The 23,530-nt window shown below is 38.5% G+C and overlaps 1 protein-coding gene across 3 annotated transcripts in view; it reads left to right on the plus strand.

Moving 5' to 3' along the window:
- The window catches only part of ZEB1 (zinc finger E-box binding homeobox 1), a 122,571-nt gene that overhangs the window by 3,427 nt on the left and 95,614 nt on the right, over positions 1-23,530 (plus strand). The window contains exon 1 of one of the 3 annotated variants that reach the window (XM_064636830.1): positions 8,177-8,268. The exons of the other annotated variants lie outside the window; for them this stretch is intronic. Within the exon in view, the coding sequence (XP_064492900.1) occupies positions 8,238-8,268 (31 nt within the window). The 5' untranslated portion in view covers positions 8,177-8,237. Of the gene's footprint in view, positions 1-8,176; positions 8,269-23,530 lie in introns of those variants that run through there. 3 annotated transcript variants of the gene reach the window in all.

The following is a 23,530-nucleotide window of genomic DNA, read 5'->3' on the forward strand; positions in this document are numbered from 1 at the left end:
GTGAGACAAATAAAAAAAGCACAATATTTAAAACTTCCCTTACTAGAGGGTTAAAAAGATGTTCACCTTCTATGTAGGTGTTCTGAAAATAACATGAGTTTGCATTCAGGTTTTCAGATACATATTTAATGGCAAAAGAAGACTGTATGAATCTGAGTAAGTTCTGCATGCTGTCAGGTATATGAGAGGAGAGAGTATGAGCCAGCTTTTTTAATTTCTGGGTTTTTTTACCCCCGGTAACAGTGAGATCATTGTTAAAAGGTTATGTAGATTGACTTGTTAGAGTGCTGTTTCAGTTGCTTTACAGTTGGATCTCCCTTCTTTTTGTTTCTATTAGATAACAATTTCATATAAAGTTTTGTTACAAAGCTAAGGACTGTAAGGAGATCTTAAGTGCCTTTGAACAAGGCAAAAGCATGGTGTATTTCTGTTAGCTCCAAGGTGTTAACTACTGGCAGGATGTCAGGTGTTAGTGACGCTAGGGATACATTCCTTTTTGTCTTCTCTTGCCCCCTTGCCTTTCTTTTTGACTAGGTATCATGTTTTCACTGTAGCATTAATTTAAATTTGCAATTTGGGATTTGTGGAATGTAGCCCGAGTTAAAATTCCAGGCACAGTGAACAGGTCTACATGGACAACTGAATTAACTGTTTGAGTCCAGGGAAATCTTCTCTCATATAAACAAATAATACTTCTGTTTTAATGTTAACTACTGAAATATGATGGAAAGACTCTTTAAAAGGTCATTATGTCTTCATTTTTCTCTTAGTAGTCAGTGCTTGTTATTTTAACAGTTGTGAAGTAGAGTATTTTAAGGCAATTAACTACCTGAGGCAGGTTTTTTTAAGATGACTAGTTGACTGAAACAGTTTTCCCTGCTTGTAGGACTCTGTAAGTGTGCTGCTGAAGAGGTTGATGAAAAGTAGCAAGGAGATGAAACTGTCCTTCTGACATGGTCTTCCCTATCATACAAGTCATTGAAATTAAATATTTGAGTTAAAAGTCTGAGGATTTGACTTCTTTGAACACAGTCCAAATTTTCCGTTGAATATTTTCTGTTATACCAGATACCCCTTCTCACCGAGTCTTTTTGTGGACTTTGGGCTTCATTACAGGCCCTGTTAACAGGCGTTACTGACTTTGGTTAGCTCCTTGCTGTATGTGAGCTCATCTGTTGGTGGTGCAGGGGGAAGGGGTTCTACACTTGTCCCCTGCCTCCTTCCCCACTGGGACTCAGGTTGTGGTATTAACCTGTCATTTCTTCTTATAGAAGTTTTCTGGTGGTGAGGGGAGAGGCTGGCGTATTCTGAAGTCAAAATATGACTGTAATGCCTTTCTTCATGTGGAAACAAATGTTTTAATAGGATTTAAGATGCCAGCAAAGGATGTCAGACACTTTTAATATTTGTGGCACTCTATATTATTATGTTATAGACATAAAACTAACTTCCATGAAACTTGGATTGCAGTTTTTTGCTTGTTTGGTTTTTTAACTGATTTTTGAGCAGCTGCTCTGTATTGCAGAGAAAGTGCTGCAACTACAGTATCTGGCTGAATGGCTCTTAAGAATCCCTACTTCTAAATGCAGTCATTATTATGTACCAAAAATATAAGCTTATTGCTTTCAACTTATTATCTGTTTGTAGTCATTTCAAAAACTCTAATTCATTGGCATTGCAAACTGATTGAAATATGATGTCCTTTGTTGACTGTAAAACCAATGTTTAACAGTACATACTGCATCTCTGGAGATAGATTCTATTTGTTATAGGTTTCACACAAAAACACAAAACAAAGAGATTGAAAAATTAAAATAATTCTGGTTTTATGTAGGCTTTCATACTATATTTCGAAGTACAGTTCCAGATAAACTTTCAGCTGCTAAGTATCAATATTTCTGAAGTTTTGGTGTTGTTACGCACATCTTTCCAAAGGACTCACACCAGGTAGGATCTTCTTTTTTTTGGGCAAGTAAGCAGGACCCTGACTTTAATCTGTGGTCTCAGAAACATTGGTCCTTCATTCTGGCAGCTATAATAGGCCTGTTATTTTTGAGAACTGAATTCTCAAGTGACTTACCCAAGGTCGCACAGGAAGTCCATAGCAAGACTGAGTCTCAGTCCATTTTTAATTCTCAGGACTACCCTTGCATTTAGCTTGATCTAGAGCCTTAAAGGGAAAGAGCAATTTTATCATTTAGCAGTTACTATTCCTTTCAGCTTAAGTATTTAAGTTCTTTCATATTTGTTGTATTGAAGTATTTGTACTTTCAGCAAACAAGTGGCAAGATACAAAATTCAATTCTGTGTTTAGTCATTTTTAGATGATATTAAGATAGTGTCTTCTCTGGTGATGTTTCCTGTTTTCATAGTCAGTGTTGATGTAATGATGTGCCAGAGAAGTAGAATTTTGTCTTCTGGTGTCTTTCTGTATTCCCAAATCTTAAATTCAATTATGTGAGGATAGATAAAAGTGAAACACATTAGGAGGGAATTAGCTTAAGACCTGCAGTTAACATCAACATATATACTGCTATGTGGAGGATGTTAAGGGGACTGTTTTCTTGGGGTTTAACATCTGGGCAGAGATGATTTAATCAGATGTTGGCTTTGTTGTGACAGTAGTGACTAAAGAAGAGTCTCAGCATGTGACTGGTATTTCTAATACTTGAAAATGCTAGGTAAATAAAAAAGCATAAGTCCTCCTTAAAAAAAAAAAAAAAAAAAAAAAAAAAAGAGAGAAAAAGAAAAATTCCCAGAAACTTGTAAGTAAGTGTCTGGCCTGGTAAGTCTACTTGACTAGGACAAACACATGCAAGTCTAACTTTTTTAGCATGACAGCTGCTTGTCACAGGTGGAGTCGTGTGGGAAGTGGCTGTGGGTGCAGGTGGGTGATGCTCCTGCCTGGAGGGCCTGGGCAGCATGAGGCAAGGTGGGTGTGAAGAGTATTCTGGTATCTTCATTTAGTGAAGATGTGTGGTTAGCTCCAGTCATGAGGTGCTGCAACAGATCAGTTTTGATAGGGATTCATTCTTGTGGAGGGAAATGCTGTTTTAAGTATTTAGTAATTAAAAGTAAAAAATAAAAAATGAACAAACCTCCAAGCACAGCATGAAGAGCAGAGGGCTGTGTGTATGAGCAGTGCATGGGCAAGGCAAAGAACATGTGTGGGGAAGGAGGGAGGATGGAATGGACAAGGGAGTAGTTTGCTTCTTGCTTAAGGGCTGATACCTGCTTTCTGGTCCACCTTGGTGGCCTTCCAGGGAGTGGCATTTGGTTGCTGGCTGAGAAGATCACAGTGGTAAATAGCTTTGACCTCAGCTGGTTGAGTGATGCCTCTAAGTACTGGAATTGTTACTGAATTGTATAGGGGGGTTCATGTGTGTAGGTTTTTGTAATGCTTTCTGCTTCCATGTTATGTTGGGAAGGTTTTTAAACCTCTTATAAGCCACTGCCTCTAATATTCTGTTTGAGTTGATTTCTTGAGCTAATTATCATGTACTTGTGTGTTTCTCAGTCTTGGTTTGCTTTTCTAGTTGTCCAGTTCCTAGCATCTTATTTTTAAGTTGTTGGAAAGAGTAACAGAAGTTTGGTATTTTAAAAAACCATTCACAGTTGTAGCTTTTTAATCTTTGCATGACCTCCTCCTTTAAAGAAAGATTAGAGTTATTTTCAGTTTTCCTATTGTATTGAGCCACAGTTTGTTTATTTAATAACCCATTTTTTCCTTTCTTGTGTAGATAAGTAATATTTCTGTAGGACAGTCAAGGAAAATGGGAAGCCCAGTCAAGAGGAGTGAGACTTGATGGTTAAAATACTGACTACAGTTAAATGCAGCATAGCTTTATAAACCCCAGTACTCCTGAGAAAAATACTACCCCCATCACCACAGTATGTAAGCACCTTTCAGGCAGTAAAAATATATGTCCTGAGTCTTCCTTTATCTTGGCCTATACATCCAATTCCTCCTGTGAGTACCTGGCAGCTTACATTCACGTGTTAGGAGGATAGGTGATGGTAGAGTGGAAAGAAGAAACTTGCTAAGTTTGTATCTTTATGTGTGGAGCAGCTAGGCAGTGATTCAGATGTTTCAGTTGGTTAATGCTGAACATATTAGCCAGGTTTCTTTAGACTTGTAATATTTGTTCCCAGAAGGGATAATAGGGAAAAAAGAAGGCTTTTTTTACTGTGCCTCACTCTGTGATTTTCTCAGATGCCATTACTATAAGGTAACTGTATCTTTTATTTTAACATTCTTTTTCAGAGCAACAGAAGTTAACTAAAAATATGCTTTCTCATATTTGAGAAGTTTAAAAAGCAACCTGTTTCAGTTCTCTCCTTTTCAGCTGTCATTCCCAGCTGTCACAATCTCCTTGATGTGAGGACTTTACCCCTGTTGTTTCAAAGCAGTTTGGTTAACAGCTGCTGTCACCCAAAGGTTAAAGCCTGAAAACTGGCATCCTTTATTGCTTCCTTTACAAATGTTTGCTTTCTGTTTGGTAGCATCTTCCTCGTTGCTGTCTTCAATGTGTTCCACTGATCCTATTTTTGGAGAACTATGTAAAGCAAACGAACATGTCTAATGGTGAATGTATCCTTCCGGATGTGTTGGGGTGCTCAATTATGGCTGAGAAGAGAGAGTAAAAAAAAAAAGGAGAAATTCTGGGCTGTGCTGAGATGACATTCCATCCTGTTCAGTTAGCATCTGTGAGTATGAGTAGCAGTCCTTGTTCAATGAAAGGACATATAAAATCACTTGTGTATCAGAAGGAAAAGAAACAACTGTTCCTTAACTAACTGCATAGTATTCTGTACTTCTTCTAAGTATATTTGATTTATTTCATGCAGATGTCCTTCTTTCTGCAACCTTCTCTGTTCTTTAGCTTCTCATAGGTCAAGCATTAGATCAGGAACACTGAAGGGGCTGGCAAGAGCATTGGAGGTAAATGGATTATAAACCTGGCCTTTCACCGTGAACCTGAGAGTAACTTTCATGGACAACACTTGAAGTAAAGGGGTTAAGAGAGTCTGATGTGATAGAGTATTTTTACCTATGAGCTAGTGTGCCTGTCCTTGTTAGGATCAAATGCTGGTTGGGCCAGTGATGCTGGGAATACCTTCAGTTATTGTGATATGTAATGTTTTCGTTATTTCAGCAAACATCCCTTTTCAAATTCTCTTTGATAGACAACTGACAGACACTGAGGGCAGTTTTCTGTTCCATTTTTCAGACATCTGTCCACAACATGTATATGGGAGAAAGCAAAATGAAATTACAAAACACCACAAATGTGATATGATTTTAAAAAAGGCCTGGGGAAATCTATTCCATCTGAAAAGGGGCAAACCAAGGAACAGAAAAATCAGACCTTAATTACAGGGATTAAGTTGCTTTTTGCTAAACTGGCAGATTTGACATAAAGAAGCAGGTTGTATTTTTTGTTTGTTTGTTTTCCTAACACCTTTCCCCTTCCCTGATCTAATGTAATTTTTCTTCATGTCCAAAAGATGAGTTGTCCTATTGCTGAAATACACTTATCTTTAAACAGTCTTTCTTAATGTCTTGAGGAATTTCTGCCTTGTGTAGCTTTCAGGTATACATCAGATTTTCCTTTTTCATGCCTTTTAGTCCATTTTATTATTTCTCCTAAGTTCCTGTAAACTATCTACTGTAAGTCATGTGAAGTCCTGAACTGGATTTAGTCTTCCATCCCGTTTTCTTTGTCTTTCCGTAGCTTTTTTTTTCTTCCTAGTATTCCCGGTAAAGCTATTTGATAAAGTGAGGCAAAATAGAAGTAGTTACATACTACTGGATTCATTCTTGTGTTATTGTTCACAGGAAGGACCTAGGTACAGTTGGCCCCACAAAGAGCATGAGGTGGTGAATAAGGACTTTGAAGCAGATTTGGAGCTGTAATGACTGGCTTCCTTCCCTGCTGCTGTCCCTTCCCCTTCCTTGCAAAGCATTTTCATTTGAAAAACTAAGGTGTGGTCATTGGGCATATCTGTTCTCAACTTCCAGTAATTTTTTGCTCACTGCTGAGCTACACCATAATTACATATGCAAATGTAGGGGTTTTTTTCCTGCTTACCTTGTACATGTGGGAGAAGAAGATAAGGTTGCAGAATACTTGGGGATGGTGCTGTTTTTGAGGAGGTGCTGCAGACTGCCACAGGAGAAGTAACTTGTCCTGCCGGACAAGACTCAGTGGGGGATTTCAGAACTTCCAGGTCTCAAAGGCAACAAAAAAGCAATATTCTTGCCAACTTTAAACTTTAGATAGTAGCAGATTTTGGCAATTTGTTATAACAACCTATTTTAATACATTCTAGCTGCTGAAAGTGTATTTGCAATTGCAATAGATATTTGTGTTGCAGACATTATATATATCTCTATATGTGTAGTTAGATTAAATTATTGGATATATTACGCTTGCTTGAATGCTCCTTCTAATAACACAAGGTAAACTATTGTTCATAACAGTGTTGTAAGGATACTAAAACCACCAAGACTAATTCTATGGAACAGACTGTTGTGACAACTCCTGCCCTTCATGGTAAGGCTTACTTTGTACTTTTTCCATATTTGAAATGCACAGACCTGCTGTGTTCTTGGAACCCTAAGTATGACTTAGAGCAATAGTGGATAGAATTGGTTCTACATTGCAATCAAAATGCTGGGAAGCTCTTTCTGGACAAAAGTGGAATAACTTAGAAATGAGAAACAAAATTGAATTGGTAGTTGTGGCATAGAAAAGGGAAATAGTTCCAGTGACACATAAAACAGTATGATGTGCCATAGTTCTGTGGTTTTCACCATCTGATTAATCACACCTTTAGGGATCAGCCTGCATAGCTGATGTGGTAGTTACATGATGGAGGTAGGCACCTTAAAAAGATGAGCCGGGTTTTTACCTCAGCATGTGAATGACTAAAACTAGTGGCAGACTTTGCTTCTGTGAGCTAAGCCAGTTCACACAAGGGGAATTTTGTCTTTCCAGCTCTAAAGGTCACAAATAGACTTGAACAAAAACCATGACACGCAACAGAGGTTTATAATCCTGACAGAAAATTTTTACAAGGTATTTGATGAAAACTGTTGTGCGTAGATCTGATGCTTAAAAAATATTTTTGCCAGTACTGCCTGTGACAGTGCTAAGGTGCTTTCCTTCAGAAACAAAATAAGTAAGGTAGTTAAGAACTCCAGGAAACATGGGTGTCTTCTTTATTTTGGTATGAAGTTGCAAGCCTTCTCAATTTGTTTATGTCAAGCACTTGAGAAAAGTAATTAAAAAGCTCCTTGTTGCAGTATGGTATGCAAATCATTTCACTGTATTTTCTTTTTGCATATGTATGTGTCACAACAGTTTGGCATATAGGCAAAATACAAGTTTTCTAAAAGGTCTGAGTTGTTTTCTGAGCAGGTAAGAAAACAGAAGTGCTGAAATTGATTACTTGCCAAATGTCTTGTTCTAATAGTTTACAGTTGCCTATTTAACCTTTTTTTCATTTTTTTAACTTTTGACAATATTTTTAAGCATTTTGAAGGTCTTGTGTAGCAAATTCTCAGAACAAAAATATGTTTGACTTTTCAAGTTCCAAGTTGCTTGCTTACTGAGTAAAGTCTTCCAGGTTGTGCCTTAGTGTACCTTAAATGGGCATCCTAATTAAGCTTTTTTTCCTTTAAATATTTCCCCAGCCTGTCTACCTTGAAAGATCTTGTGCGTCTTCCTTCAGCCACAGAAGTGTTAAGTAGGACTGTCAATCAAATGTGTGTCTTGTTCATTCTTGGGTCTACTGTCAAAACAGTTTGTAGCTGAAGAGGGTGTGCGCATGTGCAACTGCATGTGCTGTTTTCCTGCCTTTTCCTTTTGTCTGTCAAGCTTCTGGCTGATAGCAGATTAGCCATCTGAATGTGGGCAGCAAAGAGTAATGGGCTGTACAAAGTGCCTGGGGCTTTTTGCATACAATAAAATGACTCAGTTATAAAGCAAAAAATGACAAGCCTGCCATGAGGATATCTGTATTGGGGAGATGGAGAGTAGCCTTTGGTTTATGATCATGTTAATTGATGTAAAATAAACTTTTTTTTTTTGCAACTGTCAAAAGTATTCCTATTTGCTTTACAAAGTAATAAAGATTCTTCTAGCAGGAAAATACTGATGAGCTAAATGGGTGATGTACTACTTGCTATTCCTGATTGCTGCATATGTGTGGGGAAGGAAGGGAGTAACAGCATGATGGCTCAGTTTCATTTTCATCGTGCAGGTGTGTGTGGTTTTTTTCTTTCTTTTCAATTTTTTTATTTCAAGTGTTTTGCTTAGTTATAGGATTACATAATCTCCCCTGCAGGAGTGTTAGGTTTATTAAGTCTTTTGGAAGATGTACTAATACAGATTTGAAGGAAATTGGGCCAGAAACATGGTTGACTGAAACAGAGGGAATCCAGATGTTGGAGGAAGATATAAAATATAAAGCTGTAGAGAGTTGGATCAAACAAACACACGAGTCTGTGTGCAGAAGCACAGTAGCAGGAAAAATAACTATGAATCCTTTTAAGTTTTTCTGACAGCTGTTCTTACCCACTGCAAGAATCTGGTGTTTAAAAAACCCTCTCAATTGTCTACAGTTTGTGTCCATAAGTAGTAGTGGCTACTTGTGCACTTCCAACTTCTAGTTATAGCTTTCAAAAAGCCTTTTTTGTTAGCTTGTTTTTGTGGCATTCAAGTTCTAAAAGGTGCTCTCCCCACTAAAAAAGAGAGGTACACCACGTTAATTTGTGCTAAGTGGAAGATCTTCCTGGATTTCATCTGCTCAGGAAATGAAGGCAGCTTCAGATACATGTTAGCTTCCAAACTTAACTGGCAATTTAACATAAAAACAATTTGTTATATAGAGTATAAATGAATTTAACATTTCCATGTTAAAACATACAAAGTTTGTCCTAAAATGCTTAATTGTAAAGAAAAGCCTTAAATGTCTGTCTCACTGTTGAAATCTGTTAAATACGTCACTGTGGATACAACCTAAGTGGACTCTGCAAAACTATGCTTTAGTAGCAAAATGTACAAATTGAAACTTTTAATAAATAAAATGGGAATACTGTTTGAACAAGCTTTGTGTTATTTATTTTTTTTTTTTCATTCTGTTACCAGATCTCATTGTGACTGTTCTGGACATGTAGGGTATTTGCTGTAAGGTTGTCATCCCTTGAAGATCTCCTTTTAGCCATACTTTACAAACCAACTTTTCCCCATGCTGTTGCATTGATTTGCCTTAAGCAAAAACCATTCCTAAAAAGTTGTGCTCCCTTTCTCTCCTCCAATAAAATCTGCCAGCTCTGCATGTCCCCCCAAGAAAAAGGAAACAACTGAGAATGATTTTGAGACTGATTATATCACAGAGCTCCCCAGATACTGCTCCCTTATGGCAGTATCAATTCACTTTACATGCATTTTTATTATGTAGTTCAGAATTGTTTCTATGATCATATGAGCTTTTTATGGTGCTGAAGACTGTGGCTGCTTAGGAAGGAAGCTGGTGATAAAACTAAAGCTTAGTTAACTATCTCCAACAGTGGGTAGTCTGTAGCTGGTGACAAATAAAATATGTTCCAGACTAGTTTAAGAGAGATTTGTGGGGTTTTTCTTATCTCCTCTTTCCTTGTCCCATGTGATTGCTGTGGTTTACAGTAGGAAGCCACTAGTTTCTGCAGTCATAGATGGAAAGGGAGGTGTATGCATGGGTAGGTCATGCAAAGACATCTGAGTAAAAATAAGAAAGTGAACTGTGTTACGGAGGAAGGAGGTAGCTACATTATTTCACAAATCTTTCAACATCTGTAACATTATTGGCACTACTGAAACCAGTATGCTGCATATACATGCAACTTTCCTAAGCTGCATTAATGAATATGAATTAAAAAAATCTAAAACTGTTTCCATCTTCTATGTGATTTTCATAATTGCACATCAACCAGAGAAGGGTATTAACTGCCTTGGACTGACCCAAGCCAATATCGCTACAGTGATGTGCCATAGCTGGTTTTCAGGACAGATCTGGAAAATTGCAAAATATTCCAAAGACAAAGTGGTAAAACAGTTGAAAGCTCCACTTAACCAAAAAGAACTGTAGGAAATATGGCTTTCATTATCTTAAAAGTATTTAGGTAACACAGAAAAAATATTCTTCTGGCAGATAGTTTTACTTGCTGTTTTCTGTGTTGTATAGGCTGCAAGAATGGCATAACTGGTTCAAACACCATGCATGAGGAAAGTCTGCTGATATGAAAAGATCTGTGCTAAAATATTCCAAACATTCATAAAAGAAGTCTTGTGATGGGGTATATACCATTGTGGGTGGGGAGAGAGGGGTGTGGAACTTAGTGTTCTTGTTTCCTAGAGTTGTATGATTGCTCTTCATCAGTGACCAGTGATATGACACATCAGTCTGTCTGACTAAGCTGTAGACCATTTCCAAATGTCCCTTTCAGACAAATTCAATGCAACCAGGAATTTCTGAGAACTTTAGCTGGGCCCCGCTAGTATGGAAATAGGCTTTTAGTTAACTAGTCTGATTGAAGTTCTTTATTGAAAAATACACTAGTAGAATGTAGTCCTAGTAATAATAAACAAGGTTAGCTTTCAATTTTATCAGCCTTTGTGTTGATGCTTAAGATCTCTTTGTAATTTTTTATTAGCAAATACTAGTGCAGTAGACTTGGAATCCTGAGTTTAGGATGATAATTAAGGCCACCAGCTGCAGAGCTGTGGAGTGCCTGAGGTGGCATGGGAGAGAAACCTGGAAATCTATATTTTCAGGCTTAAAAGGTAGCCAGTTCAGAATATTTACTACTAGATTTAACTCAAGCTACAATATATTTTAAAACTTTCTGTGAACAGATTGTCTTTTGTTTGCTGATTGGAGTGAGGAGGAGGTGGCAAAAGCTTAGTGTCTCCTCTGTAAAGTATCCAGTGTATGAATTTACAGAAGGCCTTGTATAAACAAAAGTGCAATGCTTGTCACAAAATGAGATGCCTGCAAGGTGCGTTCTTGTACCCTCCCCTCGATTTTCCTTTTGTGAATCCTGATGGCCAACCCTTGTATTAAGCTTTGACAAACACAGTGCTATGAAGATGTGGAAACTCATAGTTTTTACAGTGAATTGCTTTTGCTCCCTAGTTCAGCCTAGAACCATGCAGTTTATCTCAGTTTTATTTGTGTGATGTTTTCCATAGGTAGAACAGAACTGTGTTTCTGCAGTAGACAAGTTAGAGTATGCGTTTATATGACTGAGATATCGCTTGTTGCTAGCTTTCTGTGTGTTGTAGGCCCTATGTGAATCCTGGTGATTCCAGTTTTGTGGGATTTCTTTTCTGAAAATAGTCTTTTAGATGCACTTCAGAAACAGATGTTAAAAAGCCTTATGTTTTTTTCTTATCCTGGAGTTGAGTTGTTCTTAAGACAAGTTAAATGTGTCAGTGCTCTTGCATTCTCTCCATTCTTCCCCCTCCTCCTCTTCCAAGCAAGACTGTTTTAGAGAATGGAAAAAAATGCTACTAAAAAAACCAAATTGATGTTTTTGAGCTTAAATAAGGCTTATGATTATTGCTGTACTAATAGGTGGTTGAGGTTTCTTGGAGCAAATCATGTAAAACCCATGTGACTGTTGCAAAGTACTTCAGTGGACATTGTCTGTTACAGTTGGGAACTCTTTAATTTAGATAACTTGCAAAGACTGAAATGTAATCCTCAGCTCATCAGCCTGTAGCATATGAGAACAAGGACTGTCAAGTTCTGTTTTGGAGGAAGCATGTGTTCAAAGTCTTTCAGGTTCATTCATATGTGCTTGCCCTTAGATTTCCTTTTGATTCGTAAGCGTGTTCTGGAAAACCATACAGCCAAAAGCATGTTCATATTACTGCCTTGGGTGTTATTGATGATACCTAATAAATACCTCTGATTCTTTTTTTTTTTTAATTTTGCTAATTGAATCTTATTTCTCTGTACCTTGCAAATTCCCAAACTATCTGGTAGCCATCACAGCCATCTACAAAACTCAGAATATTCTAAAACTAGTAAGCAAATGCATCAACATGACAAATCTGTTTGCTTACGCAGCATGATAGAATAGGAGGGATTTCTGTACCATCCTGAACACAACCTGCCAGGCATTAGGGAAGCAACGTGCTTTGTTCCCAGAGGACAGAAGGGATTTGGAGAGAAGTGAGGCCTGCATTGCTTTGTGATGTTTGTGTTGTCATCCTTATAGTCTCACAGAGGAAGAACAAGGGTTTTTTAGTCATCTCTCCTGTCTCAAACCCTTTAGAAGTGTGTCCCTATTTTTTTGTTTTTCTCCGTTTCTGCAGGCGTGACACTCACGGAAAGCCTATTACATGTGGGTTTCCATTTAGGCATGAGGACTCTGACATAACCTCAAAGACTGAATATTTTGTTCCAATCTTTTACTTAAACTGGATTCTTAGTTATTAATAGGGAAGGGTGCAAATGAATGTCATACTGAGCATGCAGAGGTTTAGAGGGCATATTTCCTTAGCCAAAAAGAACAAGCGTATTTTGTGCTTCCTTGAGTGTTTTTTTCCCATTTGTCAAAAGGATAAAGACTGTCTTCTGCCCAAAGGTTATTTAAATCGATGCCCTAGTGGATGAGATGAGAGCATGTAATGCAACTAATTCCCGTCATGTAATGGCGAGCATCCCACTAATAATGACTGTCTTGCTGCTTCCTTGAGACGTAGTTGGTGGGGGGATCCTATGTCTGCTGTTACCAAATTTTATGGCTTTGGTGAAAACCATAAGGAATAGAGGCTGCTTTTTGGCACATGCTCTCACAGTGCTTCAGCATAGGAGCTAGGAGCGGTAGTAGTAGGAGATGTTGGTGCCCTACTCATCAGCTTTGGAGAAGTCTGGGTTGCTGACAAAGTGACAGAAACATCTCTGCCAGCTATGGCAAACCAGCATCCTTATGTGGAACCACCTCCTGTAATAAAGTGAGGATTGAGATTTTCTTGAGTAAAGATGTCTACTGGTGGCAAAATGCTGTAGTTTATGTAATACATAAAGGCATATAGTTATTCCTAGGAAAACATTGCCTCGGAAATGCCCCTTTTTAAAGAGTAGACCTCTTCATCAGCAGTAAAAACAAATAACAACTTGCTTGCTGAACTGTGACCTGTATTGGAGTGACAGTCTTGCAGCTTGCTGAATCGACAGCTGGGCTTACCACTGTGCTGCCCGTAGCTGAGAGCGAGCTTCACAAAGGCTTTGGAAGAATACATTTGTTTTCCTGCACTGTTGTTATTTCTCAGCAGGTTTTTGGTTGCTGCTCCCCCACTTTTTGTAGCCCTGAAGCTGCCTGGCCTGCTACTGTTTCAACATAGTTTCTAATGCACCTTCTTTAAACATCCTTAATGGCAGCTGGAAGACTTGAATAATATTTGATAAACTGAGAAAATCAATGGCAAGTTATTTGATAAAGCTTTTTGAGCTCTCTGGTTTAGCTAAGTGATTGAAATGTGATGTTTTTCTGCTTGAATCAACTGATTAACCTTTAGTTAGGTAGAAAAAAATGTGGGTTTTTTATTTAAAGAGGGAAGGTGTATAAATGCTTTGTTCCGACCTTCTTTCTAATAATAATTCAATATTCTGCAGATGAGTTATGTGAGTTGACGTGAGGAATCTGGCTGAAAAGGAAAATTATCCATCTTTTCTAGATGAGACAGTGCCAGTTGCGAGGATCAAGTGTTTGTGCAAAAATTATATTATCACTGAGCTAAATTTTGCTAAACATGCTGTGACATATATTTGGCTGGCATAAACTCTATGTCGATGTTTGTGGCAGTGGGGGTTTAAACTAGTTCACTTCAAATCCTAGCAAGCAGCAGCTGAAACACTGCTGAATGACCTTTGACATAGGGACCCATGAATGCCCCAAGTATGATTTCACTTTCACCACGTTCTTTGTGAGTCTGAATGCTTGTCAAATCAGATGTGTGTTTAGACCTTTTCACTGGATGTGCTTGGAGGGAAAGAACAAAGCCTGGGGTCAACTTGGCATAATCCCTGCGTTTATCTTTATTCTATTATAGCGGCTTGTGGGGGATGGAGTAACTATTCTCTGTGAGGTGAAAGTGCAAGTAGAGTGTAGGTAGGCTATCCGTCTTTTCTTCCAGACTTTCCCAACAGCCTAACTGGTCTCTCATGATTTACTTGCATTAATGTGCAGCTGACTAGGCAGATTGCTGGCTGATCCATGTGATTTGCTAGTTTTTCTACCCATCACTGTTTAGTAGCTGCTGTGCTTATCCACTGGTGTAAACAAACACATATAGCTTGTCTTGGGTATCACATGCAGAAATGGATCTGTGCTACACAGTGCTTTGTTCTCCCCAGTGGACATGGGGGGCAGGGAGGGGGGGGCAATGACATGGGTTTTTACACTATGGCTACTTTTGCTTCAGTGCAAATCATCTTTTTATTTTAAGAGATAAACAGCTTCATAGGGTTCATATGTATTCTTTGCTTTTGCAGGCTATTAGTCACAAAAGTAAGGAGTGATTAAGTCTGTTATTACCCATTCAAATTGGGAAAGCCTTTGTCTCTAAGGGAAGAACCGTAGAGTTCTACTAAATGATTGTTATAGACTTTTTGCAGTATTTTTAGATTTTTACTCCTGTGGTAGATTCACTTCACAATACAGGATTGTTTCTGTGTGGAGCTGGAGTGGTCTGAATCTGTAAACGAGCTATTGTGCAGTAAAGTACAAGTGGGTGGAGGAACTATATGACAAAAGGCCTAGTTACCTTTACAGTTTGTTCGCTGTACCTCATACACTTTGTTTCAGAAGAAAAGCACTATTCAAAGACTTGAGGATAAGGAGGCAGTCTTTCACACGAGGCTTGTGGGAAATTTCTCTCCAACTTGTGGGGTTTCAGCTTGTGTAGGTTTGCCTGTGCCTTCTGAGGCTTTCCGTGGAACGACTTAATGTGTCTCTGAACCCCTCACACCTCATGGGGTGAGCACTTCCCAGTCTGATACTTTGATCAGTATTTTCCATCTTACATGCACGCTTGTTTGGGGTTTTTTTGTATACTTTTTAATTAAATTTTGAGAAATTTATTTTTAAATAAAGAGGCGTTTTTTTTTAGGTAAGGGCTTCCAGACTCGGAAATAATTCACCCTCATTAACTTCAGATATTAAAAGCACATTAAGCAGCAAGGAGAGATCTCTTTTCTTTTTTTTTTTTATAACTAAACTTAGTAAAAGTCATTCTGAAAACGTATGCTTTTTTTTAGTTTTAAAACTAAACTTAAAAATTTGATGTCCTCTGTGTTAAATCTCCAGTTCCCTTCAGCTTCTTCCATGTGTTTCATTGTTTACTTTCTCTTTTCATAGCTTAGAGGATAAGTACTTAAAAACCTGTTCATTCTGCTTGAAAACAGATACACTTCCCTCAGCACCGAATTTTCAGATTTAAAACACTTTCACATGAAGAATTGCTGATGAACTGGATGTTTTTGGGGTCTGTTGTTTGTTTTCTTTAAAGGGGAATTGAGTTATTTCAGTCCACCTGGAGAAGAGAACAAGTGCTCTGGGGAGAGCAGGGCTCTGCTTCTCTTGCCCGACCCAGGTGAGCAGGGGTGGCTGAAGACAGGCAGCTGCTCAAAGCTCTTGCAGGACATGAATACCCAGAGCTGGGTCCTGCTTCCACAGAAGAAATGGAAAGAGTACTCAGCCCCACAGGTCACAGCCCTGCACATGAGCTGGAACAAACAGGCTCCAGCCCAGCAGAGTAATTTAAAAATAAAGTAGTGGAGGCCGGGACCTATGCCTATGTTAGCTGTCTGGGCTATGGAAGCACTAGTCACTGGCAGGAGGGCAGAAAAGGTATTTAGAGTTAGGAAGAGGTCTGATAGGGTTTGAGTAATGGCTTTCATTCCTTGTTAGGTGCATCCTTTCAAGGTTTGTGTGTGTTGGAGAGGGATGTTTTCAGCCTCCAGTCTGCTTGGTGCTGCTCTAACTGCTCTAGTAGAGTAATTCTGGGGAACCTACTTCATCATCGTCTTTTACTGCTTAAGGAATAGGTTTAGTGGCTCTGTTTGGCTCCATTAACATATTTTTGCTGAGAATCTCAGGCTGAGCAGCATGGTGTGCTTTTTTTCTGTGGTTCTTGCCCTGATGGTTTACCCTTCCCATCGCAGCCTGCCATCCTCTACTTCTCTGGATGTTGCACTTTATATACCTGTCAATAGCCTGCATAGAGGAGCCTACAAATCTGCACGTAGGCATGTTGCATGCTTAGTTTAATTGTATAACATTAATGCCAGCAAGAACTTGCACCTTAAAACTCCCTTGAGTGAGGCTATAAATTAGCAACTTATGTCTAGAGTATCCACCTACAAATATGTGCCACAATGTTTGCCATTTCACAGTATAGCAAAACTCTGAACAATTCCACCATAGTTGAGTGAAACTGATACATGTTTTTCAGAGCTGTTTATGAGCTCTCATCTACTTATCTTGGGTACTTGGAAATAATACCAGAAAATCCTTTGCTTGTACTAATCAGAATGAAAAGGCAACAATTGAATGTTCACTTTTGCAGTTTCAGGTTTTTTAATTGGTAAATCAAACCTTGCATTCTTCAAATGCTACTTATACTGTTATGTAATGGCATTTCATTTATTTCTGCTTCCCTCCTCTTCTGTCAGGCTATGAAACTACATGCTGTGTAAGAATTTCTCTTTTCTTTATGTTCTCTGTTTCAAGACTGTTTCAAACTTGAAATGTTGAGGGAGGTTTTCTGGTAGCTGATGCTCCCGCGGCTTCTCTGTTGGCTGCCAAAAGTGTGTTCTCTCATTTTTTGTGGAGTGAGGGTGGGATTTGGAGAAGCATCTCTATCAGCTGGGAAGTGAAAAGGCTGAACTGGAGAGGAAATGACAGAGGAAACAAACCTGCTGGTTTGTACCTAGTTGTGAAATAGTACATCCCTAGTTGCTCTTAGGGTCTTCCAAGAAGGTCAGCATAACTGTTCTCCTTCTGCCAGCTTGAGGTGGGAAGACATGCAATAGAGAGGTGAAACAAGGGAATAAATTAGTGGCAGGGCAAGGAAGAGCCGGTCAAACCTGCTATTAAGGAGTATTTCTTTTAAGTTGTATGAATATTAAGGAGGTAACAGCTCTCTTTCTTTAGAACTTATACAATGCTGAAAATCCATCATAGAAGCAGCAAAACAATCTAGCTGGGTGCTGCTGATCTAATTTCACAGTTGATCTCAAATGCAGTTTAGTTCAAAGAGGCAGCTATATACTTTAGTCATACCAACAGCTGACAATTCAGGAATGTAGACTTGTTGGATTTTAAGTTTCTCTTACTGTCCCAAGCAAGTGCCTGGGGGATTAAATGAACTCTAATATGCCTTAAAGGCTGTCTAATTTGAAATAGTTTAGACCATAAAGGCACAGATAGAAGCATTCAAAGCCGCAGTTCCTGGCGGAATAGCTGACCAGAAGCCTGCCATGTGGGAGTCCTTCAGCTCATCTGCCCCTTCAACTTGCCACGCTGCAGAATCTTCTTGCTGATTTGGAAAGCCTGCCTTCCAAGGCCTGCAGCCCACTGGCATGAAGCATTCCTTCAAACTAGACTGAAATCCATGATTTCAGTAAGCTACCTGCTTTAGTTTTGAGCTCTTAAACAATGTGTGTTGAGCATGTGAACAGCCTCATCTCAAAATTGAAACAAGTGGGTTTCTCCCCAATTTTCTTTCTACCTGGGAACATTGGAATCCCTGTAGCATGTCTGGCTGCTGACAGCCCCAAGGCTTTTGTTCTTACTTTGAGCTTTAGTTAACTACTTTAATTTGGTTATGTTGCAGAGTACTTCATTCCAAAAGTTACCTCAGCTGCTCATTTAAAACTGACTCTGATCCTATTTAAGTAGCAACTACTAGTGACTGAAACAAGCTGACAGCTCTGCGCTACTAGTACTGTGGAATTGTTTTCCTGGGTCTTTATTTGTTGGGTGGTTTGGTTTATTTCTTGAAGCCAGTCCTGTCCTAGTTGCTAAGAGAGGATACAAGGCAATCAAAATTGGGCAAAAATAACAGAGAGCTTGCTTCTGGGGATTACTTGACAAAGTATTAGATGAAGGAAATAACATTCAGCTAAACAAAGGTTTAGGGAAAGTATTAGCTCTGGTGGTCATGTTGAAAAAGTGAAAGTGTGGAATGAACAATTCTTGTGAGACTTCAAGATGACAGAATAATGCAGGATCACTGTCATGTTACTTATGGCAATATTTAGTTCAAATATCCCTGTAACTGCTGCTTGAATCTATGCTTTTACATTCTGATTCTTTGCTGAAAATCATTCCTGGTCAAGGTGACAGGCAACCCAAAGGAGAAGGAACTCATGAATTGGAGATAGAGGTGTCAGTCCCACTCTGCCATGGAGAATCCTGGTCACCAAGAAAGCTGGGGGTAGATGAACGCCTTGGTAAGCCAACTGTTGGCATCTCAAGGGTTAAGAATGTAGCCTGTGCTTTCCTGCTTCTGTACTTTCCTGTGGCTCTGTGATACTGAGGAACTGAGAGAGAAAAGGATGTTAGCCTGCATAATTGTCAAACAAGTGGTCCCAGTGTTATTCTATGGGCAACCAATTGATGCAATCTGTGGCTCTGTCAACAAGTGGATCCGTTATCTCACAATTGGGACAGATTAAGAACAAGTGGTCAATTTACAGCAATTCAGGGAAGTGGTGCTTTGTTGTCTTATTGTAGTGTCTGAGCATGCCCTAATTCAAATTCTGACTTTTGTGGTTTTAAGGTTTTCTTTTTTGCTTTTGTTTAGAATACATTATTTTCTTTCACTCGACCTTTCTTTGTTTATTTAATATTCTAGATTGTAAGTCCATCACTAGATACTTACACATCGCAGCTGGGGAAAATGTTGCACAACTATAATGCATACTTATTAAAAAGATAAATCCATGTCAGCCCTTCCCTATTCATGAATGAGGGATATTTTCCCTCAGCAGTTGTGTGTTGGAAGTCATTCAGATGTGTTGCTATTTTTGAAGACAACTTTTGTAGGGCAGAATCTCTCCTCCTTATGTATATCTAGAAACTATTTGCTTTTCATGCAGACTGAAACTTGAATGGAACATAATTCAGGAATTTAAACTCTTGTTCTGTTAGCAGGCTTTCTTATTGACTTGTATTTTCTCACCAGTCCTTTTTCACAGAAGGTTTTTTGTAAAGGACTGTTCTCCCAGCAGTTGCTTTACAGCATGTGTATGTTTGGCCTATCAGCATGCCTATGTACTTTGGCTGTATAAATTGTAGGGTTGGCTCACAGACTTGAGCACCTAAATTTAGATGCCAGGGTGTGAGCTCATTGCCTGCACTCCCGTTATAGTCTGCAGAGACCTAGTCAGTGGACCTGAAGAGCTGTTCAGCTGACTGAACACAGGTATCTGCTTTTAGGGTGAGCAGAATAGTTCTTTAGAAGTAATTCATTATAGTTGGGAACTTAAACAGCTATTTGGCTTAGAAATGCCTAAATCTAGGTTTTGCTATCGTGAGCTGTATCTCACCCTCATGATTTTTTTTTTTTAATCTCTAACAATTGAAAAACTGGCTTATGGTACTTCGCTATTAAAACTCCTTAGTGAGTTCTCTCCTATGTTACTTCCTTTTGAAAATAATAATAGTGGTTGAGTCTTAAGTGCTAAAAGTTACATCTTGAAGATGATACCTGTCTCAGAGCTTTCTCTAATGATCTGATCTTAGGTTTATCTTTCAGTTCTCTGGGGCTCATAGACTGGTATCTTAGTTCAGCCGGGAAATGGACTTCCTGCCTCCCCTGCCCCATGTACCCCCCTTCAGAACATCATAGTGTTAAGTTGTAGCTGGACCCACCTGACTCAAGCAAGGTTTCCTGTCTCATAATGGGAAACGAGTGAGCAATCAGTGTACTATCTCGAACTGTTATGAGGAAATTGCAATGAAATTGTACTGTTGTCTCTTGCTCAGTTGCATGTGCTATGAGAGTTGGTCACAACTAACTTTTAACTTAAAATATTAAGTTCTGTTGATTACCTAACTAGTGCTTTTGTACTGACACGATGATGATAAGTGAAACTGTGAGCATGTGAGCAGGGAGGTTTGATAATGGGAAAAGCTGCTTTGAAGCTTTGAATTGTGAGAGCTGTATGAAGAACTATTTTTTTATTTCAATAACAGTGAAATTTTCAGTGCAATGGCCTTGAGTTCAATGTGGTTAGAGTAATTGCTAGTTGTTTCAAATCAAGGAAGAGTCAATTCTGTAGCTGAGCAACTTAGACAGAAAAATGTCTTTTTTTTACTCCGTTTTTCTTCCTATTATATTAATAGTTGCTTTCTAAAGGTTTCTTCATAGCCAGAGTGCATCTCTCTGGACATGCAGACAGCTTGGACCTTGCTGATTCCCACTTAACCACAAGATACAATCTGTACTTAGTGAGTGAAGTGACTTGTGGGGGGCAACATAGACAAGAACCTGAAGAATGATGCTTAAACAAATGGATAGTTTTAGTTAAATCTCCCACGTTGTGCAAAGTTCTAGCTGAAATTGCTCCATCTTCTAATCTTCATGCTGTACAGTGATGTTTTACAGCCTTTTTTACTTCATTTATGGAAATGGAGAGAATTATGTTAGAACAGGAGTATGTTTGCACTATGGCATTAGACCAGTGGACTGGTGGAACACAGATTAAGTAATCTAGGAATTCAGCCTGTAACCATCTTGTTTTTAAATCTCGGATTCTGAGGTTAAGTGATGGGATTGTTTGAACCATCCCTTCAGGTACAGATTTTTCAAGAGGAGGCTAGGAGGGAACTGTACCACTCTTCTCTCAAACTTCATATTGATTTTTTTCTTCAGTGTCTTATTCTGCAGATACAAATTCATGAAGCCTGACAATTATCTTTACTTCCTTTTCTTCTCTCCATAAGTGTATCAGAGTAGTATCTGTCTGCTTTGAAACATCAGTATGTAACTGATCTTTTTTTGTGTCATGGCTTTTACTTAAATTGTCTGGTGATTAAAAATTACAGAGGAGATAAGTCTATATGCATAACTGCATTAGAAGTTTTACATTAATTTTTCCAAATTTCCATTGAAAAGAACTAGTTTAATTTCAAGAACCAAACAATATATTAATCTATTTCTGTAGAAATCAAAACCTCTTGAAGCTATACACAAAAATCTATTTAGTCACCACATTCTGAAAATAGTCTGAAAATGTGATATTTGAGTGAAAATGGTCTATACAGTGTTCTCTTCTGATCCTTTTACATTAGCGTAAATTTTAGGAAATCTTTAGGAAATGCCTTTTAAAAAAAAAAACAAAAACAAACAAAACCCCCCCCACACCCCTACATATTTTTTGTTTTTGCAAATATCCTTTTGAAGAATTCAAATCCACATTTGATAATTAAACTTATGAAATGTAATATGAAAGAAACTGGTGATCTGAAAATAATTTGTCCAATATATAGCAGTAAGTGAGATTATCTACTCAGAAGGAATCTTCACTCATTAATTTTCAAATTGACCTTTTGGGGATTTTGGTCTCGAATAGCTTCAGCTAGAGTATAATTACAGAAAACACTAGAAAGTTCTTAAACTGTAGTTGCTTGCTGCTGTTAATGTGTGCATACCTTAGAAATGGCGGTCCTGAAAGACCTTGAGGTTCATGGTGACCAGCTGATTGTAAGCTTCCAGGACTCTGAAGTGGCTCCTTGTTTGCAGGAAAATGATAAGAAGGTGGTGCTGCAGTTGTATATGTCACTACTGAAGACCAGAGCTAGAATATCAAGCCTACTTCTTGTGCCAGCTCTTCAGAATGGTTGCCAGCATAGCATGATGTGCAGCAAAGATTCTGTGTTTGTATTAAAAATCAAACCAAACTGACAAGCAAATTAAAAAAAAAAAACAAAAACCAAAAAACAAACCGAAACGAAACAAACACCACCACCGCCAAACCAAACAAAACCACCTCATCAGAACGAAACACCGAACTTACAAAAAAATTGTAGGAAAACTATTATTGCTGAGAATAAAGAGGCAGTTTACCTGGAGGAAGGGTAGGAAGTGTTTGGGTAAGCATCATAGCCCAAAGGAAGATGTGAAAGCTGAAGTTGGGTAGTTCTAGCAGGCAAAGGGAGATGTGCATTGTTTCTCAGTAGTTACTTTTAGCAGAGTTTCTACTTCTACATGCCAGATCTTGAAGACAGTTAAAATTGGGGAATTTACCAAAAGTTGCCTTGTGATGTTCGTAAATTAATTTTTTAAATGGGCTTAATAAGCCCATTTTTAAATAATAAGCCCTTTTTAAATAGTAGGTTCCAGATTAACCAGAAATCATGGGCTTCTTGAGCTGATGGGTGAAACTTCTCTGTTCTGTGCTACTTGAGATGTCAGACCAGATCATTATGCTGGTATCTGTTTTTAAACCAGGGCTGGGGGCAACACAAATCTTTGCACATTTGTAAATGAATTACAGTCTAGGTACAAGATTTCAGTTTTTATGTTCTGAGAAATGTTTCCAAATACTGGTTGCTTAAGAAAAGTTAAGGAAAACTTATATGCAGTTTAGTTAAGCTGACGTGCATGCAGCGCATCTCTAAGTGCGGAGAATATATGCAGCCTTTTTTATAAGTATTCTTTTATGTGATAATTTGTCTTATGTCTTATACAATTTGTTTAAAATGATGGAGCCTGCATCCCTCTCCCATAGCAAAAGTATATTGCAGTGAAAGAGTTGGTAGGTAGCATTGGTGTCTGTGATGGCTTTCCACAGATAGTGGAGATGTTGGGAGTTATTATTTGCCCCAATAGGTAAATTGGGAAGTTAATCAATAGCTGATTCTTACACCAACTCCACTATTGAGTTTTGTATGTTGTCTAAACATATGTAGGAGGATGTCTGGATTCTTGGGGTTGTGTCAGGAGAACAGCAAGTAAATATACTCAGGTAGAACTGTAAATTATTTGATACTTATCTGTTCAAGTATCAGACCTCTGAGTTTTTGAATAATGCACCTGGCCATACTTTCTCTGGGGTCTGGATGGTGCTAGGTTCTTTCTTGGTCACATGTGCAGCAGACTGCCCACAGTAAGCTGGAGATGCTCTTGGTCTACACCTGGTATCCCAGATTTCTGTCAACTACATTGTTTTATTGGGAAAAAACACAGAGAATTCCACTGTACAATGTATTAGTTGCTGTTGGCTTCCAAAACTCAGCAAAGAGTAAGTATACTGTTAACATCTTCTGTTACAAGATTTATTTTATTGTTTTCCCTGAAGAGGTTTGAGGGTTTTTTTTTAAAGACAGCTTTAAACAAGACATGCTGTTGAGTGGAGTGGAAGGGGAAAAGATGCCTTGCTAATACTGTCAGTGATCTTTTCTGCTGTTTATTGAGTGGAATAAATGATGAAGGTGAGTGTTTTGATCCTTGCTCATGTGCTG

This window comes from Pseudopipra pipra, chromosome 1, assembly GCF_036250125.1.
Source record: "Pseudopipra pipra isolate bDixPip1 chromosome 1, bDixPip1.hap1, whole genome shotgun sequence".
Classification (NCBI taxonomy): domain Eukaryota; kingdom Metazoa; phylum Chordata; class Aves; order Passeriformes; family Pipridae; genus Pseudopipra; species Pseudopipra pipra.